Source organism: Salvelinus fontinalis, chromosome 16 (genome assembly GCF_029448725.1).
Source record: "Salvelinus fontinalis isolate EN_2023a chromosome 16, ASM2944872v1, whole genome shotgun sequence".
Taxonomy (NCBI): domain Eukaryota; kingdom Metazoa; phylum Chordata; class Actinopteri; order Salmoniformes; family Salmonidae; genus Salvelinus; species Salvelinus fontinalis.
The window spans coordinates 35,378,567-35,398,822 of record NC_074680.1 but is presented as its reverse complement, the minus strand read 5'-3'; the positions used below and the strand labels follow the sequence as shown (position 1 = coordinate 35,398,822).

Below are 20,256 nucleotides of genomic sequence, written 5' to 3'. Positions count from 1 at the left end.
TGACACACCTGTATTTGGGGAGTTTCTCCCATTCTTCTCTGCAGATCCTCTCAAACTCTGTCAGGTTGGATGGGGAGCGTCGCTATTTTGCGGCAATCTCTAGGAAGAGTCTTGGTGGTTCCAAACTTCTTCCATTTAGGAATGATGGCCACTGTGTTCTTGGGGTCCGTCAATGCTGCAAACATTTTTTGGTACCCTTCCCCAGATCTGTGCCTCGACACAATTCTGTCTCTGAGCTCTACGGACAATTCCGTCGACCTCATGTCTTGGTTTTTGCTCTGACATGCACTGTCAACTGTGGGACCTTATATAGACAGGTGTGTTCCTTTCCAAATGATGTCCAATCAATTGAATTTATCACAGGAGGACTCCAATCAAGTTGTAAAAACATCTCAAGGATGATCAATGTAAACAGGATGCACCTGAGCTCAATTTCGAGTCTCATAGCAATGGGTCTGAATACTTATGTAAATAAGGTATCTGTTTTTTATTTTTAATGCATTTGGAAAAGTTTCTAAAAACCTGTTTTCACTTTGTCATTGTGGGGTATTGTGTGTAGATTGCTGAGGATTTTTATTTATTTAATCAATTTTAGAATAAGGATTTCCCAAAATCTGGGAAAAGTCAAGGGGTCTGAATACTTTCCAAAGGCACCGTATAGCTAGCAGCATATCTAGTGTTCCAGCTTCTTTGGGGTGGCTTTAAGGGACACGCAGCACCTTCTAAATAGCCCTGTAGTCTCATTAAGCCCAGCTCAACCCCCCTGGCTTTGAAGCTTGAAGGGAAAAATCTCGCTATTGATCTGAAAATCAGACTACTCTCCCTAGAACAGCAAACCGCTGACCACTGAGAAAGTACTGCAGCAAAAAGAACACCTAAATGCAAGTCAGGAGGATTACATAATTCCGTTCCTCTGCATATGACAAAGGGCCAAGAAGAGAAGTCACATAACTTATTATTAACCTCTGAAATTACTGTTGACGTAGTTTTACCAATACGCAGCATACAGTCATTAGCTTACCTCTTTCACACAGTCACCTGAACATTTTGGCAAGTACTTGATTTTGTAGGAAGGCCGGGGAACCAAATACATAAAGTAAGTCATCAAAAGAGCATGTCTAACATATATTGTATCTAATGTGGTGGAATGTATACATACTTGGCATAAGTTGATGGTAACAGACTTCTCCTCTCACTCACTGCCTCTAGTTTCAAACGCAGTGTACGCACATCCAATAAGTTGCAGTTGCTTGGAACAAAAAAGATCACTGTCCCTCCCTCCCTGGCCCCAGCACCTCTCCGAAACCGATGGGCAGCCCTCCAAGAACTATCTGTAAACCACTCCTGTTCCTCCCTCACACAGCATTTCTCTGCCCCTCTCCCACAACACCCATCTCCTCCAGTGGGCAGCACTCCCAGAACAAACTCATTCCTTAGACTACTCTACTCCTGTACTATTCAGTTCTGGGTTCAACTACTATTATTATTATTTTTTTTTTCAAATCTTTCAAATACTTTGAGCGTTTGCTTTAGCCTGTCTGGAGTGGCGGGGTGCAGTTATTGGACTAATCTATTGGTTCCATTGTGCCAGGCAAGCTCAATCAAGCTCAGATAAAGTATAAGAAAAAATATCAAGTATTTGAACCCAGGTCTGGTAATGTTTATACAGCAGCTTTCCTCCGGTGGGTCAGTTGGTGGGCTGTTAGGTGGAGGGAGAGAGGGACGATGAGGATCAATAGAAGGGCTTCCTCATCCGGCCTCATCCGAGACGCAGGACGCTAATGAGCCGAGAGAAAGAACAGCTGACTACTCACTTTCCGTCCCGTATATACCCCGGTCGGACCACAGGGGACTCGGACTTACACACACACACACACACACACACACACACACACACACACACACACACACACACACACACACACACACACACTGTACTGTGGGACAAAGTGAAAGCAGATTGCAGGGTGATATGCAAATGAGTTGCTGCATGGATCATTGACTCATATCGGAGCGAACCATGGAGGAACAAAAAACATCATGCAGCCACATTCCTTTGTTTAACCTCTCACTACCCCACAATGCATAGCAGTAGCCTATGAATACTATAAAGGTTTTAACACATTTAAAGGAATGCAGGCCTCTCATTAAAATGAAAGTTAGAAAACAGTTATTGTAAGAGTCTTGTTGATAAATAGAATTAAAACGTGTGTCTCAGTATGGTAATTGGTGATATAAATATAGCCAGTTATAATTGTAATGGCTTAGCAGATAATACAGTTTTTCTCAGTCGCTTTGGTGCATTTTTCACATCATCCCTAACATGTGCAAAGTAATAATTGCATTTCTCAGAACAATTTGTACAAACTGCAATATACAATAGATATGTTTCTAAAGCTAGTCAGTCACTAAAAACCCTTCGTACATCTCTCAAAAGTAAATATTCATGCCAATGATCATGTCAGTGTCATCAGAATGATAAGTCATTGAGTCATTGTTCAAGAACAAGGTCGTCAAAATGTTTAGGCATGTTGTCAATGTAACTGTGTACTTTGACAGTATTACCTGATGTAAACTTAGGCTACAGTTTGGATGACAGTTACTGTATTGAAAATGCACAAGGCTGCACTTCTATGGCATATATCAATTTCAACAGTACTTTTTACATATTACTGTATGTGGGTTATTGATTGAAAGAGACTGGACAACCCAAGGGGCACAAAGGAAAAAAAACTAAATTAGAAAGAAACACAGGAAACCCCAAAGGCACAACTTTGCCCGCAGCACTAGTGTGCTGTCTCTACACATCCAGACGTTCCTGTCTGTCGGCCCACATATTCTCATCCACATCACACCGGATATTTTCCCTTCCAATACAACGTGGAAAGAATCTTTTGGAATGCCTTATCCATCCTCTGCAGGCGTCTACTGTGATGTCCTCACATGCTGCATGCATTGCAGCCAGCAGGGTCATCTGTGTGTGTGGCTGACGATCGTACACCTTCCACCTCCATGCTGAAAAGAACTCCTCAATTGGGTTAAGGAATGGTGAATAAGGTGGGAGGAATTCTATGAGCATCCTCGGGTGGGTCACAAACCATTGCCTTATGATGTTTGATCGATGGAAACTCACATTATCACAAATGACCACATACTTTGACAAATCCTCTCTAAACAGACCCCTCTCATCATCAGGGACGAGAGCCCTGTAGAGAGTCTCTAAAAAGTTGAGTAGATGCTGGGTGTTGTATGGCCCTATAAGGGGGATATGGGTTAGGACACCATGCTCCGAAATAGCAGCACAAATGCTGATATTTCCTCCCCGTTGGCCTGGCAAATCCACAGTAGCTCTGTGACCGATGATATTCCGACCCCGCCTTCTGCATTTGGTCAGGTTGAAGCCAGCCTCATCCACGTATACAAAGTTGTGAGAGGGTTCACTTGATTCCAACTCCATTATACGCTATATCCCAGAACACACAGTTGAATTTGTTTTGGTAAGGAAGAGTGACATAAAATGTACATATATTGCATGTTCCTTCCACAGCAATGGAAATGTGTGCAGTTTATGCTTACTGTACTATGTATCACTATAAAATGTTGCTGTAAAGTAGTTACATAGATATATGTTTTACCTGTGCATACTGGTACCGTAGCTCCTTAACTCTGTCCTCATCCTCACTCTTTGGAATGGTACACGGTACAGCTGTTTCATACTCATCTGGTTTCTATGCAGCACCCTGTCGATGGATGAGATGCTAACCGTATGGATGTTTTCAAAGACATCGTTGTCTTCTATAATGGTCCTTTGTATTTCCCTGAGTCTCATGGCATTGTTTGCTCGGACCATGGTGCAAATAACCTCCTCCTGTTGAGGTGTGAAAAGGCGTCCTCTGCCACCGGTTTGAGGTAATCTTGCAGTCCTATGTGGGGAAAAATGCAGTGATACATCGCACACTTTCACATAGACAAAAACTATGCGAACACACATTTTACTGTAAAACATACAGGTGGGTGCATGTAATGTGCAGTATGTATCTGTATAGAGTATATTTCTGTATGCTGTAAAATACAAGTGGACTACTGTAATATGAAGCATTGTAGGAAGTATACAGTATACTGCTTATATACAGTAACAGTGCACTGTACATTGGTGGACATACCTGTTCTCTCTTCGAAACTTTTGAACTATTGAGGACACGGTTGATCTCCCAATATTCGGCTGCACCCTTCGACCCGCCTCAGTCATTGTAAGGCCATGATTGACAACATGGTCTACAATAGTGGCCCTTATGTCATCAGATATGCGCCTATGTCCTCTTCTGCCTCTTCCTCTGTTTTGCCTTCCACCACGCATCCTTGCTCCTCTTCTTCCTCCTCTTGGCTGTTGACCCTGTTCGTTTCCTGGTCCATCCATTATTGGAAAATTGCAACTCTGTGTTGTGGTCTGTCTATATATGCTTGCCAATTGATTCTTCATGAGATGCACCTTTGAGCAATTTAGACAACTGGTTGATTGTTGGTTGAACTAACACTTTATATTCCTTCATGAGTGAGGGTCAATTTCACCTGCACGATTCATAAATTCACGTTTTTGTACAAAAGGTCTAATAGAAATGTGTATGCTTGACAGTTTATGACAAATATTTCAACAATTTTGCATGTAATGGCTTATGCAAGGAACTAATGCCTAGATGTTTTGAGGGGTAAGACTATTCAATAGAGAACCATCTACTATATTTTGATCAACATGACATGAGCAATTGATAATGTGGAAAAAAGCTGACACTTGTACATTATCAATTGCAATTTGTTCAAAGGAATAAGAAATTGCTTTAATGATGTGCACAAGTGACTAGATGATTTGGAATTTGTACAAGTAGTATCAAGAATTGCACTTTTGATCTAAGAAATGCACCAAAGCGACTGAGAAAAACTGTAAGAAAAGACTATCAGTATTTACCTGGCTAAAAGAGAAGGAATATAAAATCTATTGTTTACAGGAAACTCATTCAACAATTTCAGATGAAGTTTTGTGGAAAAAGGACTGGGGGGGCAAAATATATTTCTTCCATGGGCAAAGAAATTCAAAAGGGGTGATGATATTAATTAACAGTAATTTTGATCCAAATGTGCAGATCTTCAAGGTAGATGGATGATTTTAAATATGTTATTGGACCATAAACAGACATGGCTTATTAACCTATATGGTCCAAATAATAATTTATCAACTCTACAAGCAACACAAGACTATATTATTATGGTGGGAGATTATAATATGGTTTTAAATACCTCCATGGACCGTAGAGGAAATAAATGTCATGGATATATTGGAATTAGTGGATATATGGATGCTTAAATACCCTGACCTAATGAGATATACATGGCGGAGGCTTAATCAAGCTAGTCGTCTTGATTACTTTCTTATGTCATTCTCTCTGGCAACAAAAGTTTAAAAAGTGTTGATAGGGGACAGAAAGCGGTTGGACCATCACATAATTGGCATATATATTACTCTTACAGAATTTACACGTAGGTGAGGATATTGGAAATGTAATCAAAGCCTACTGGATGATAACTTGTTTTTAACTAGGACAGAATCATTTATAACTGACTTTTTCCAACATAACAAAGGTACAGCAAATCCCCTTATTGTATGGGACACTTTTAAATATGCCTTTAAAGGCCATGCAATCCAGTACTCATCTATAAAACAAAAGCAATTTAGGTCAAAAGAGTCCATATTAACAAAGGATATTGAAGGACTAACAGTACAGATAGATAGCAATAAAAACTGTACCATAGAGGCTCAGAGTAAGTTAGAGGAAGTTACAGGAAAAGCAAAAAGAAATGGAGGAACTTATTCAAGAAAGATCCAGTGTAATATATTGTAAAAATAAAGCAAACTGAATGGAATATGGGGAAAAATGCACCAAATTATTTTTCAATCTTCAACATAGAAATGCTACCCCAAAAAATGTATTGAAACTTCTTACAAATGATGGAGTCACTCATGATTCACCAAACTATATTTTGAAAGAGGAAGTAAAGAACTTTAAGCATATGTTTTCGTTTCAGTCTCCTCCATCTCCACTAACCGAAGCTACTTATTTACTACTTACTTACTTATACACTGCTCAAAAAAATAAAGGGAACACTTAAACAACACAATGTAACTCCAAGTCAATCACACTTCTGTGAAATCAAACTGTCCACTTAGGAAGCAACACTGATTGACAATAAATTTCACATGCTGTTGTGCAAATGGAATAGACAAAAGGTGGAAATTATAGGCAATTAGCAAGACACCCCCCAAAACAGGAGTGATTCTGCAGGTGGTGACCACAGACCACTTCTCAGTTCCTATGCTTCCTGGCTGATGTTTTGGTCACTTTTGAATGCTGGCAGTGCTCTCACTCTAGTGGTAGCATGAGACGGAGTCTACAACCCACACAAGTGGCTCAGGTAGTGCAGTTCATCCAGGATGGCACATCAATGCGAACTGTGGCAAAAAGGTTTGCTGTGTCTGTCAGCGTAGTGTCCAGAGCATGCAGGCGCTACCAGAAGACAGGCCAGTACATCAGGAGACGTGGAGGAGGCCGTAGGAGGGCAACAACCCAGCAGCAGGACCGCTACCTCCGCCTTAGTGCAAGAAGGTGCACTGCCAGCGCCATGCAAAATGACCTCCAGCAGGCCACAAATGTGCATTATTTTCCACCATAATTTGCAAATAAATTCATTAAAAATCCTACAATGTGATTTTCTGGATTTGTTTTTCTAATTTTGTCTGTCATAGTTGAAGTGTACCTATGATGAAAATTACAGGCCTCTCATCTTTTTAAGTGGGAGAACTTGCACAATTGGTGGCTGACTAAATACTTTTTTGCCCCACTGTATATGTGTATATGTACGATATATATATATATATATATATCAATATACAGTTGGTCAGAAGTTTACATACACCTTAGCCAAATACATTTAAACTCAGTTTTTCACGATTCCTGACATTTAATCCTAGTAAAAATTCCCTGTCAGAAGTCAGAAGTTTACATACACTCAATTAGTATTTGGTAGCATTGCCTGTAAATTGTTTAACTTGGGTCAAAAGTTTCGGGTATCCTTCCACAAGCTTCCCACAATAAGTTGGGTGAATTTTGGCCCATTCCTCCAGACTGAGCTGGTGTAACTGAGTCAGGTTTGTAGGCCTCCTTGCTCACACACATTTTTCAGTTCTGCCCACACGTTTTGTAGGATTGCCTCATGATGCAATCTATTTTGTGAAGTGCACCAGTCCCTCCTGCAGCAAAGCACCCCCACAACATGATGCTGCCATCCCCGTGCTTCACAGTTGGGATGGTGTTCTTTGGCTTGCAAGCCTCCCCTTTATCCTCCAAACATAATGAAGGTCATTGTGGCCAAACAGTTCTATTTTGTCCTCAGACCAGAGGACATTTCTCCAAAAAGTACAATCTTTGTCCCCATGTGCAGTTGCAAACCGTAGTCTGGCTTTTTATGGCGGTTTTGGAGCAGTGGCTTCTTCCTTGCTGAGCGGTATAGGACTCGTTTTACTGTGGATATAGATACTTTTGTACCTGTTTCCTCCAGAATCTTCACACGGTCCTTTGCTGTTGTTCTGGGATTGATTTGCACTTTTCGCACCAAAGTACGCTCATCTCTAGGAGACAGAACGCGTCTCCTTCCTGAGCAGTATGACGGCCTCATGGTCCCATGGTGTTTATACTTGCGTACTATTGTTTGTACAGATGAACATGGTACATTCAGGCATTTGGAAATTGCTCCCAAGGATGAACCAGACTTGTGGAGGTCTACTATTTTTTTTCTGAAGTCTTGGCTGATTTCTTTTGATTTTCCCATGATGTCAAGCAAAGAGGCACTGAGTTTGAAGGTAGGCCTTGAAATACATCCACAGGTACACCTCCAATTGACTCAAATGATGTCAATTAGACTATCAGAAGCTTCTAAAGTCATGGCATCATTTTCTGGAAATTTCCAAGCTGTTTAAAGGCACAGTCAACTTAGTGTATGTACACTTCTGACCCACTGGAATTGTGATACAGTGAATTATAAGTGAAATAATCTGTCTGTAAACAATTGTTGGAAAAATTACTTGTGTCATGCCCAAAGTAGATGCCAAAACTATAGTTTGTTAACAAGAAATTAGTGGAGTGGTTGAAAAACAAGTTTTAATGACTCCAAATATATACATATATATTTACCCCAAAAATATATGGGGGATTGGAAATGATGCAGACAATTACATTGATGGAAGCAACAATCTATCCGCAATATTAAAGCTGATCCACCCCCTAAAAAAAATAAAAAATAAAAAAGACTTGTTCAGATGTATTGTAGTCTAAACAGCACAGCATATATGGTTTCAACAAGAACAGAGCACAGGTTTGGTTAAAGAGAAATATCTGCCTGACTACATGGGTTCAGGGGAGAGATCTTGGGGCCACAATTAGACCTCACAGGGTTGGGGAGTTACAAGCTGGCCACACCGCGAGCGTTGCAAAATAAATGTACACATGCATGTTATTCAATCATTGCACCCACACTGCTCGCAAGCGCCAACGAGCATCTGCGTTGCCAGGCGCTAAAATAGAAGTTGCTTCTATTTGTGACACCGAACGCGATGCAAGTCCTACCTCACCCATCTACTCATTGGCTTTTAGAAGCATATACCCACATGCCATCTCCTCAATGGTTATACCCACATGGGTGATTGAAATATACACTGAGGTCGGTCGGTTGTGGTAATACACCTTACTATGAAAGTTAGTTGCCAATCGCCATATTGGGGGCATGGTAAAGGATTACAAAAAAACTAACTTTAATCTGTTACGTTACCAGCAAAAATATTTTAAGCGGATTACAGATACTTTCGAAAAACTAGATGATTAATTCGAGGATTAATTTTAAATTCAGAAAGGATGTTTGAGAGAATTTTTTACACTTCTCTGTTTTCTCAATGACAGCATTGAACATTTGAATTTGTTCAATGTGAGCGTGTCTCACCAAATGTGTTTGATGGATCGCGGGAAAAGAGCAGGAATAGCTGTTTGTAGGCTACAGTCCAAGCTATGTCTTCCAATGGTGTGACTGCTGTCGGCATCCGAAGATTTTTCCTATTTTGTTACATTACAACCTGTAATTTAAATAGCTTTTTATTTGAATTTCATGTAATGGACATACACAAAATAGTCCAAATTGGTGAAGTGAAATAAAAAAAATAACTTGTTTAAAATAATGCTAAAAAAAAAATACGGAAAAGTGGTGCGTGCATATGTATTCACCCCTTTGCTATGAAGCCCCTAAATAAGATCTGGTGCAACCCATTACCATCAGAAGTCACATAATTAGTTAAATAAAGTCCACATGTGTGCAATCTAAGTGTCACATGATCTGTCACATGATCTCAGTATATATACAAGGGGCACCACCAAGCAAGTGGCACCATGAAGACCAAGGAGCTCTCCAAATAGGTCAGGGACAAAGTTGTGGAGAAGTACAGATCAGGGTTGGGATATAAAAAAATGTCAAAAACTTTGAATATCCCATGGAGCACCATTAAAAACATAACAAAATTGAAAGAATATGGCACCACAACAATCCTGCCAAGAGAGGGCCACCCACCAAAACTCACAGACCAGGCAAGGAGGGCATTAATCAGAGAGGCAACAAAGAGACTAAAGATAACCCTGAAGGAGCTCCACTGCGGAGATTGAAGTATCTGTCCATAGGATTACTTGAAGCCATACTCCACAGACCTTGGCTTTACGGAAGAGTGGCCAGGAAAAAATAGGCAAACCTGTTTGGTGTTCGCCAAAAGGAATGTGGGAGACTCCCCAAACATATGGAAAAGGTATTCTGGTCAGATGAGACTAAAATTGAGCTTTTTGGCCATCAAGGAAAACGCTATGTCTGGCGCAAACCCAACACCTCTCATCACCCCGAGAACACAATCCCTACAGTGAAGCATGGTGGTGGCAGCATCATGCTGTGGGAATGTTTTTCATCGGCAGGGACTGGGAAACTGTTCAGAATTGAAGGAATGATGGATGGCGCTAAATACTGGGAAATTCTTGAGGGAAACCTGTTTCAGTCTTCCAGAGATTTGAGACTGGGACGGAGGTTCACCTTCTAGCAGGACAATGACCCTAAGCATACTGCTAAAGCAACACTCGAGTGGTTTAAACATTTAAATGTCTTGGAATGGCCTAGTCAAAGCCCAGACCTCAATCCAATTGAGAATCTGTGGTATGACTTAAATATTGCTGTACACCAGCGGAACTCATCCAACTTGAAGGAGCTGGAGCAGTTTTGCCTTGAAGAATGGGTCAAAATCCCAGTGGCTATTATAGAGACATACCCCAAGAGACTTGCAGCTGTAATTGCTGCAAAAGGTGGCTCTACAAAGTATTGACTTTGGGGGGGTGAATAGTTATGCACACTCAAGTTTTCAGTTTTTTGTCTTCATTCTTGTTTGACAATTTTTTTTTCAAATTGCATCTTCAAAGTATTAGGCATGTTGTGTAAATCAAATGATACAAACCCCCCAAAAATCGATTTTAATTCCAGGTTGTAAGGCAACTAAATAGGAAAAATGCCAAGGGGGTGAATACTTTCGCAAGCCACTGTAAGGATGACAGCAGTGGTGGTCTACAGCGATATCAGAACTTAATGTTCACATACATATGGTTAGCAGATGTTAATGTGAGTAGCGAAATGCTTGTGCTTCTAGTTCCGACAGTGCAGTAATATCTAACAAGTAATCTAACAATTCCACAACAACTACTTTATACCGGGCCCGACGTTTTGTTATTGTTTCATCTGTGGATTTGCCCTTTAAACTGCATATTATCAAGATATCAAAGTGTCACCAACAAAAAGGTAAATAATAGGCCTATTGCAAATGCAACATATGGCATTAATTTTTCACATGTAAATAGAACTTTTCAGTTGTGCTCAAAGCATGGCATTCCAGCATTTCTTTTTCAACTCAAATCAATGAGCCCAATCAGTCCTCCATGACAACAAAATCATAAACAACCAAGAAGGGCTGGCTAATAAGTCCTTAATATTGTGGTCATACCCAGGTAAAACAATTTGGCTAATCTATACTTCCATATTTCCAAGTCCTACTCTTGAAGTTCAAGGGGTATAACATCTATTGGAATGACTGGAATTCTGAAAGACTTTCGTTTTTAATGTAAAGATATCATTTAATAGTATTATATGTAGTAGAAAGCGTTGGGTTAGAAGAAGCCGACATAAAGTAAACGGAATGTAATCAGATTATGTTACTGAGTTTGGGTAAGCCAAACATTTTGGACAGGTAACTAGTAACTGTAACAGATTAAATTTAGAAAGTAACCTACCCAACCCTGAGACCTCACTCTCCATTAGTAGGCCCAGTAAACCATCTGTATCCTTGCACTGACCCCAAATCAAAAGTATATTTATTTTCTATACTATTAATGATAATGAAAAATGTTGCAGTTGGTTATACAGTCTAGCCTAGTAATTCTAGCAATAATATTGTTTGTCCATGAGTGCTTAGTGAGCAAGAGAAACACAGATGGGGCTTTGGGTTTTATACCCCTGGGGCACTACTGTCACCAAGTGGACATTACAGCTACTGCACCTCTGGTATAATTAATCAAATCAAATTTAATTGGTTACATACACATGGTTAGCAGACGTTAATGCGAGTGTAGCAAAATGCTTGTGCTTCTAGTTCCGAAGGACTGCATAGAACCCTCAAACTCAACTCTGGACCTCGAAGCCAGTTCCACTGCATTTTTTTATTGTTCCCTGTGACACCAGGTGTGCAATTAATAATCAGGTAGAACAGAAAACCAGCAGGCTTCGGACCTTGTAGGGTAAGAGTTGAGTACCCCTGGCATAAAACATCCAAAACATCAGTCTTCAAAATTTTTGAATTTGACATTGGAGAGACTGTGAAACCTTTTGTGTCCAATGTGATCAGCAGTACAGGTTCATTACTTTTTCATCCAGTCACTGTCCAACTGTCCTGTTATCATGAGCTTCATTGTGCATCACCTGTATATTTAGTACCGGACTCGTTCCAAGTCACTTGAGCAGAATAATATAATTAGCATTACCATTTGAGAACAACATGACTCTTTGCCTGCAGCATGTTCAAAACCAGACTACCTTCAATCAAGTAATTTTGCAGGGCGCAGTATAAGGGCTGGGCAGTATGGCAGTGAATGACATATTACAGGTTGAACATACAGTGCCTTCGGAATATATCCAGACCCCTTGACTTTTCCACATTTTGTTAGGGTAAAGCCTTATTCTAAAATTGATTAAATTGTTTTTCCCCTCATCAATCTACACACAATACCCCATAATGACAAAGCAAAAAGTTTTTAAAATAAAACTAAAATATTACATACGTATTTGTCAGCGATTACAGCCTTCTTGGGTATGACGCCACAAGCTTGGCACACCTGTATTTTAGGAGTTTCTCCCATTCTTCTCTGAAGATCATAATCAAGCTCTGTCAGGTTGGATGGGGAGCATCCCTGCAGAGATATTTTCAGGTCTCTCCCCAGATGTTCGATCGGGTTCAAGTCCAGGCTCTGGCTGGGCCACTCAAGGACATTCAAAGACTTGTCTCGAAGCCACTCCTGTGTTGTCTTGGATGTGTGCTTAGGGTTGTTGTCCTGTTGGAAGGTGAATCTTCGCCCCAGTCTGAGGTCCTGGAGCAGGTGTTCAGCAAGGATCTCCCTGTTCTTTGCTCTGTTCATCTTCCCCTCAATCCTGACTAATCTCCCAGTCCCTGCCTCTAAAAAAACATCCCCACAGCATGATGCTGCCACCAGTTCTTGTGCTGTTAGGGGAATACCCTGTGTGTAAATTGAATCTGTTGCTGTATTGTTTTGTTTGTCTTGTGTAGTTTCTTAATCATTGTACCTAAAACTGTATGTGTTAAAATGTATATGCAGGGCACAGCTGTAAGAGATCTTTGTGTTCCTTGTTGAAATAAAGTTAATGTTTTTGCTTTGTCATCATGGAGTATTGTGTATAGATTGCTGATGAAATCTTTAATCATTTTAGAATAAGGCTGTGAAAAAAGTCAAGGGGTCTGAATATTTTCCAAAGGCACTATGTCTGGAGCATCATGTGTCACGTATCCATTCTAAAGAGGGTATCCACCAATTATATAAAAAAATGCTTTTAAATCAGTTACCCTAAAACAATATGCATGGGTTTCATTAGTTCTGCATCCTAACCAACAAGTAGCATTTAATGACCATTAGGCTATAAGAAATCATTAAGATGTGAGCCATTAATGACAAGAATATGACCTGTTTTTTTCTCTTTTAATTATTGATCCTTAAATTTCATTAGAAAAAAAAAAACAAAAAAAACATTACTTTCCAAAACAAGTGTCATGCACAATGCAGAGCTAGACATTGCACACAGTCTGAGGCTTTGGATGAATAAAAAAGCTGTATGTTACAATTCCTCAACATTACACTACTACCCCATAGCTTAACACTAGATTCAAAGAAAATACGCCATCCTCTTCACATTGCACCTGTTTAGGAACAATTAAAAACCAAATAGAACAATCAAATAAAAGAAAACTAAGTAAAATGAGTCCAGACACCGGCGCAGCAGGGCTGTCAACTGAATGGGGACTAGAGAAAGAAACATTTGATTTAAAAACCCACATTGTTCCAAGAAATCCACTAAGGCAGTCAAGTTTCCCTACCCTGTGGAACTCCATTTAAAGAAATCCACAACATTTCACTTATGAAACTAAGCATGACAGAAAAAACAACTTTAACGTCTTTTTTCCTTCCTAGCAGACTTGCGATCCCGGTCACTGCGAGAGGACATCTTCCCTGACCGGCAGCCCTCAGAGCTGGTCCTCTTCCTGTCAGACTTAGAGCCCTTGTCTTTGGAACCTTTGGATTCACGACCACTGCCCATGGACGACTTCTGGCTCTTGTCACCACCTCCCTTCTTCCTCTCCCCCTCGGACAGCTTCCTCCTATGCTTCCTGTCCTTCCTCCCCCGGCTGCGGCTCCTGCTAGAGGAGCTGGAAGAGGAGCTGCCGCTGGAGGAGCTGCTCCTGCTGGAGGAGCCACTAGAGGAGCCGGAGCTCCCACTGGACGAGGAGCCAGAGGAGCTGCTAGAGGAGCTACTGCTGCCACCACCTCCCTTCTTGTCCTTTGACTTGGGCTTTCCACGTCCCCTGCTTGATTCCTCGATCAGAGGCTCCAGCTCCTTGGGGGCAGCATCATACTGGGCAGGCTGGACATCAACGGTCTGCTTCATTGCGCCTTGATCAGCCTCTTGGCTCTGCTCTGTTGTGAGAGGCTCTGTTCCAGCCTCCAGCAGGGGGATCTGAACCTCAGGGGCTATAGATGCTCCATCAGAGACTTCCAGACTAGGGTTGGGCTCTAAGAGCAAGGGTATGGACACTTCTGTATGTGGCTCTTCATCTTCGGTTGGTTGCATTTCAAAGCTTTTCTCCTGGTCGCCTGACACAGCTGTGGGGTCCTGATTCTGAAGGGGCTTATTTTCCTTTTCTACCTTAACCTGTTGCTGATCTGCTTCCTTCTCATTACCTACCTCTGCCCCACCTATCACCAAACTATCCTCCATCTTATTATCCTGATCCCCGACCTGCCACTCAGCCTCCCTCACCACTGCAGTAACCTCCATCTGCTCTTCCACCTCTCTGAACTCCACTATTCTAATGTCTTGACCATTTTCCTCATTCTCCCCCTTCTTAGGTGCCTGCTCCCTGACTTTCTCTGTCTTTTTCTTTCTGTCCTCCTTACGATTTACACCCACATCCCCCTCTTCCTTCTCTAGTGATGCCTCGTCCTCCATCTCCACATTAAACCGATTACCTGTCACTTTGACTACCTGACCCATGGGCTTACCCTCCTCTTGTTCTTCTTTCTTCAGGTCCTTACCCAGAGCGTTGTCCCTCAGAGACTGGCGTTGAGGCCGAGCCTCCATCTTATTCAGATACTCGGCAAACGCCTCGCGTCTCTCCTCAAACATAACTGGAAACAGGGATAAAACAAAAACAGATTCAGTGACAGACCACGCACACCAAGGACGTGTATTGCCACTTATCGAGCGCAGAGGAATGGCTAAAGACAATTGCTTACCATTCATTTTTTTCTGCGACTCATCAAAGAGCTTCTGAGTGGCTGAGCACATCCTCCCAGGCAGATAGAATATGGGTGGCTTGGTCTTTGTGCGGATGTACTTGACAATTTTTGTATTGTGCACATTCCACTCCTCTTGCTAGAATACAAAAAAGTTAATGAGCACAGAATCTCCTCATTGACATGTGGGGAAAACAAGGGTTTAATTTCATCTTACTGCAATGTTCCTACTGGTTTAACATTTCCTTCGTTTTTGTTTTTCTAAGGCAACACCATAACCAGTAAGATTTAATATTGCTTTCAAGAAAGGTCATTACCAAGTGAGCAAGCTCCACTTTCTGTTCCAACAGTTTTAGCTCTGTCTGCTTGGCACGCCTCTCATCAAAGAGCTCTCGTCTTTCGCCCTCTACTTTCTTGCGTTCTTGTTCAGCTTGAACTTCCAATTTATGTTCAATCTCAATGCGTTTCTTTTGCTAAGACGAGATAAAATATTAAACAAAAATGAATTTCCCATTGGGAAATATTCCAAACTATAGCCTAATGGCTGGAATCATTTTCACCAAGCATAAAGCTAAGGCAAATTTTTATGCATTTACAGTATTTGAACAGCAGTGATTAGTTTCATTGATGCACATATTGGAGTAAAGTGTTATCCCTACCCTATCTGTTGCCACATTAGATTCCTGCTTAAATTTCTGTAACGTTCCCATCAACAGGCCAAACATGCGTCGATTCCTATAGGGAAAAAGAAGCAAAAGCAATGACTAGAATGATAATTTACATGATTTCTTGGAAATAGAATAGTTAAATTATTTAGCACATGCTCTTACCCAGAGCAACTTAGAGGCAGAATTAGGGTAAAGTCTCTTACTCAAGGGCACAGATTAGCGCCTAGTCGGTCCAGGGACTCGAACCAGCGACCTTTCGGTTACTGGCACTCTTAATCACTAGGCTACCTACCTCCCACTTATTCCTTACGCATACGTAATGATGCATTACCTTTGTTTTCCTTTCTCATCCATGGTCTGATCCTGAATCAGGTCTCGACGCGTACGCTCCTTGGAGGTAGCTACTACTGATGACTGCAACGCTGGCTGTGTATGGAGAACGGCAAGCGGGGAGTTAAAACATTGAGGGAAAAGATTAAAGACATTCAGTGTACAATGATTTACCTTTTTGACATCGTCATCATCCTCAGCGTCACTGTCATGGCGCGAATCTCTCCTCGCTCGCTGGTCACCGGCCAGCCTATACAATAAAGACACGCAAGAGGACAAATGCGTGATATACCGGCCATATGAAATAGAAATCCATTTGAATACCACCAGGTGTAGGTAATGCCTTTTTAGGAGTGCCCACTGCCGATTCATTGACACCACATGGAAGTGACTGCAATAATTGTGTAAGGGGGAATGGCAGCCTACCAAGTTAAAGTTGGCTTCTTGCACATGTCCACCTATTTGGGCTCTATGTCTATTTTTTACTTGTCTCTGAATCCATCGTTGGTACAGTAGCTAACTGATTGCCACAGATTTTTTTTAAGCCAACTACTCGACCAGGCATTAGAGGGAGAGAAGCAAAAATGACCTCATTTAAATACGGGGGATTTCTCTTTCAGGGATATTAATCCAGCAAAACATCCTAAAATACCACAACACTTCACCCATGCACACATACAGCTTATGCTGTCACGGAGCTGATGGCACGGGAAAGTTTGCATCCAGAACCAGTTGATACAAAGTTCCAATTGACAGACCACTCAAGACAATGTGGACAGGCAGAGGATTAAGATGACTCGATTGAAAGACAACCTGAACCAACTTCCACGCAAAGCAAAAGTGATTGAGGATGTGTATTTTCCGACAATGTTTTCCTATTATTGTAATTATTTATTTAAAAATCTTCCAACAGCTGGCTAAAGGAAAAGCAACTACACTCCCTAAACAAATCACAATCAGAAACACCAAGCTCTAAGGCCAGGGAGAAAGCCCCCTGCAGTAATGGATAGTAGATTCATGCTGAAAGCCAGGCCTAATTTGTTTGGTTATATACCCTACATTGCACGTGATTTTTTTGCTGTGAAGGTGTATCCAAGCATCCAAGCCTGAAAAACATTGATGCAATTCTCTGTCAAGGGTGAGATCTGAACCGCAGTCTTCCGCTCGGGAAACCAACCAAAACAGTAGTCAATTTATCACCCAATTTACTTAGAGGCACGTCAATAGAGCAACAATGATTTTGAAGTTGCAGGCAGAGCCTTCACTTGAGAACTCACTACTCTCAAAGCACTTAATGATGACAGAAGTCAAGGATCATATCACCACCTTACCAGCCACCCTAGACCCACTTCAGTTTGCATACTGCCCCAACAGGTCCACAGATGCAATTGCCATCACACTGCTCTTACCCATCTTGACAAAAGGATTCAACACCATAGTACCCTCCAAAATCATCATCAAGCTGGAGGCCCCGGTCTCAACCCCTCCCTGTGCAATTCAGTCATGGACTTCCTGACGGGCCACCCCCAGGTGGTGAAGGTAGGAAACAACATCTCCACTTCGCTGATCCTCAACACTGGGGCCCCACAAGGGTGCGTGCTCAGCCCCCTCCTGTACTCCCTGTTCACCCATGACTGTGGCCATGCACGCCTCCAACTCGGTCATCAAGTTTGCAGACACAACTGTAGTGGCCTTGATCACCAACAACAACGCCGCGCGACAGCCTACAGGGAGGAGGTGAGGGCACTCGGAGGGTGGTGTCAGGAAAACAACCTCTCACTCAGTCAACCCAAGGAGATGATCCTGGACTATAGGAAACAGCAGAGGGAGCGCCCTCCTATCCACATCAAAGGGACAGCAGTGGTAAAGGTGGAAAGTTAAGTTCCTGGGCGTACACAGACAAACTGAAATGGTCCACCCAACAGCGCCTCAGCCTCAGGAGGCTGAAGAAATTTGGCTCGTCACCCAAAACCCTGACTAACTTTTACAGATCCACAATCAAGAGCATCCTGTTGGGCTGTATCACAGCCTGGTACGACAACTGCAAGGCTCTCCAGAGGGTGGTGCGGTCTGTACAACGCATCATCTGGGGGCAAACTGCCCTCCATGACACCTTCAGCACTTGATGTCAAAGGAAGGTCAAAAAATATCATCAAGGGCAATAACCACCCAAGCCACAGCCTGTTCACCCCACTATCATCAAAAAGGCAAAGTCAGTACAGCTGCATCAAAAAAAATATTTCGACCATCAGACTGCTAAATAGCATTCACTAACACAGAGGCTGCTGCCTATATTGAGACCCAATCACTGGCCACTTTATTAAGTGGATCACTAGTCACTTCATACAATGCACCTAAATGTTAACATATCTTACATTACTCATATCACATGTATATACCCTCTAATGCACCTTGCCTATGCCTCAGCCATTGCTCATACATATTCTCATTCACCACTTTCTTTAGATGTGTGTATTAGGTAGTTGTTGGGGAATTGTTCGATTACTTGTTACATATTACTGCACTGTCGGGAACTAGAAGCACAAGCATCTCGTTACTCACATTTTCATCTGCTAACCAGGTTACAAATAATTTGATTTGAGCAGAGTGAGTACGACTCATTTTTGCTACAGCAGGAAAAAGGGCAGATCTATAGATTATTCTAACCTCAGAAGGGCCCCTTCAATGTCCCTCTGTTTAGCTGGGGGTCCTCCAGGTCCTCCACCAATGTCGGAGAGTCCACGTCTGTAGACAAATACAAATGTTACATAAAGCTCTGACAGAGGTATTCAAATCAAATGTATTTATATAGCCCTTCTTACATCAGCTGATATCTCAAAGTGCTGTACAGAAACCCAGCCTAAAACCCCGAACAGCAAGCAATGCAGGTGTAGAAGTATTGACACCAACTGATGGAAAGTAAGGCAAAATGTTTTACCTCAACAAGTTGATTCCACGTCCCCTACCTCCAACACCTGGGATGGTTGGCCTTCTAGCTTGGCCAGGTCTGTAAGGAAGATAGAGATTAGCTACCTCTTGTGATTTAGCTGTAACATACACAGATGGACCAGAGCTGTAGTCATTGTTAGCGATTGATTTTAGAAAACCTAGCTAGCTAACGTTGCTCCATTTGGAATGGATAGACAATAATAAATCAGTGGCATAGCTAACTACCGTTACTTCTACTCCGATAAGTCAGTACATGAAACTGTATCAAACTAGCCAGCTCGTGGCTAGAAACGTTACTGTTATTAATTAGCAAGCTAACGTTAATTGTATAATAAAACGTAACTGACAAGGACTGAGCAAGTTAGCTTGCTAGCAGAGAAATATATATAATAATACTACTCTCTCGCTAACTTAATGTTACTTCGCCAATTACACAATAATGAATGAGTAACGGCAACCACCCAACTGCCACCTACCGGTAAGTAAAAACTCCAGTAAGCCATTTAAGTATATATACTTCCATTTAACTAGACAACTAGCACAAAGTCGATTCGATTATACAGCACGCACCCTGGTTGTGCACGAGAATGGGAGATGCCATTTTTTTCCCTGGGACTGGCGTATATTGCTAGCTAACATTGTATTCTATTTTTCAGCCTTTATTCGTCTAACTAAGACGAATGAAAAATGGAATACAATGTTGCGTTTCAAAATGCAGTATGTCTTACCTCAATTCATTAGGATCCCGGCCAGTTAATTTACGAATATTATCGTCTACATTTTTCAAACTCTCTTTAGCTTTCTCAAGCTGGGCTTGCAAAGAACCTACTACCACCGCCATCTTAGCTAAATAACAAGCTTCCTCTCACAGGTCGCTCGCCGCAATGCATCATGGGGGGTGATAAACGCGTTTCACTATCTTGATTGACAACTCAAATGCCCAATTGACAACTTCATTAGCGTAGTTAAACGTACACGTCCATATATTGTGGGTTACTGCTTTCCGGAATCCTTAGCACATCCCTAACCCAACCATTTTCAATGTTAACTTCAATGGGGGTAAGGACGTCCCAAGGACTCCAGAAAGCAATGACCATAAATGTGAGCATTCTCCAATC

At 41.7% G+C, this 20,256-nt stretch overlaps 1 protein-coding gene across 1 annotated transcript; it reads right to left on the bottom strand.

Moving 5' to 3' along the window:
* Positions 1-13,360: 13,360 nt before the first annotated feature.
* pnn (pinin, desmosome associated protein) lies at positions 13,361-20,021 on the bottom strand. Its single transcript, XM_055865249.1, has 9 exons — positions 19,867-20,021; positions 19,128-19,196; positions 18,857-18,934; positions 16,364-16,439; positions 16,191-16,285; positions 15,851-15,926; positions 15,509-15,664; positions 15,192-15,330; positions 13,361-15,083 (listed from the first exon to the last, which is right to left on the bottom strand). Exons 1-9 carry the CDS (start codon positions 19,977-19,979, stop codon positions 13,846-13,848), a joined length of 2,040 nt encoding a protein of 679 aa, XP_055721224.1. The 5' UTR covers positions 19,980-20,021; the 3' UTR covers positions 13,361-13,845.
* Between the last annotated feature and the right edge of the window lie 235 nt (positions 20,022-20,256).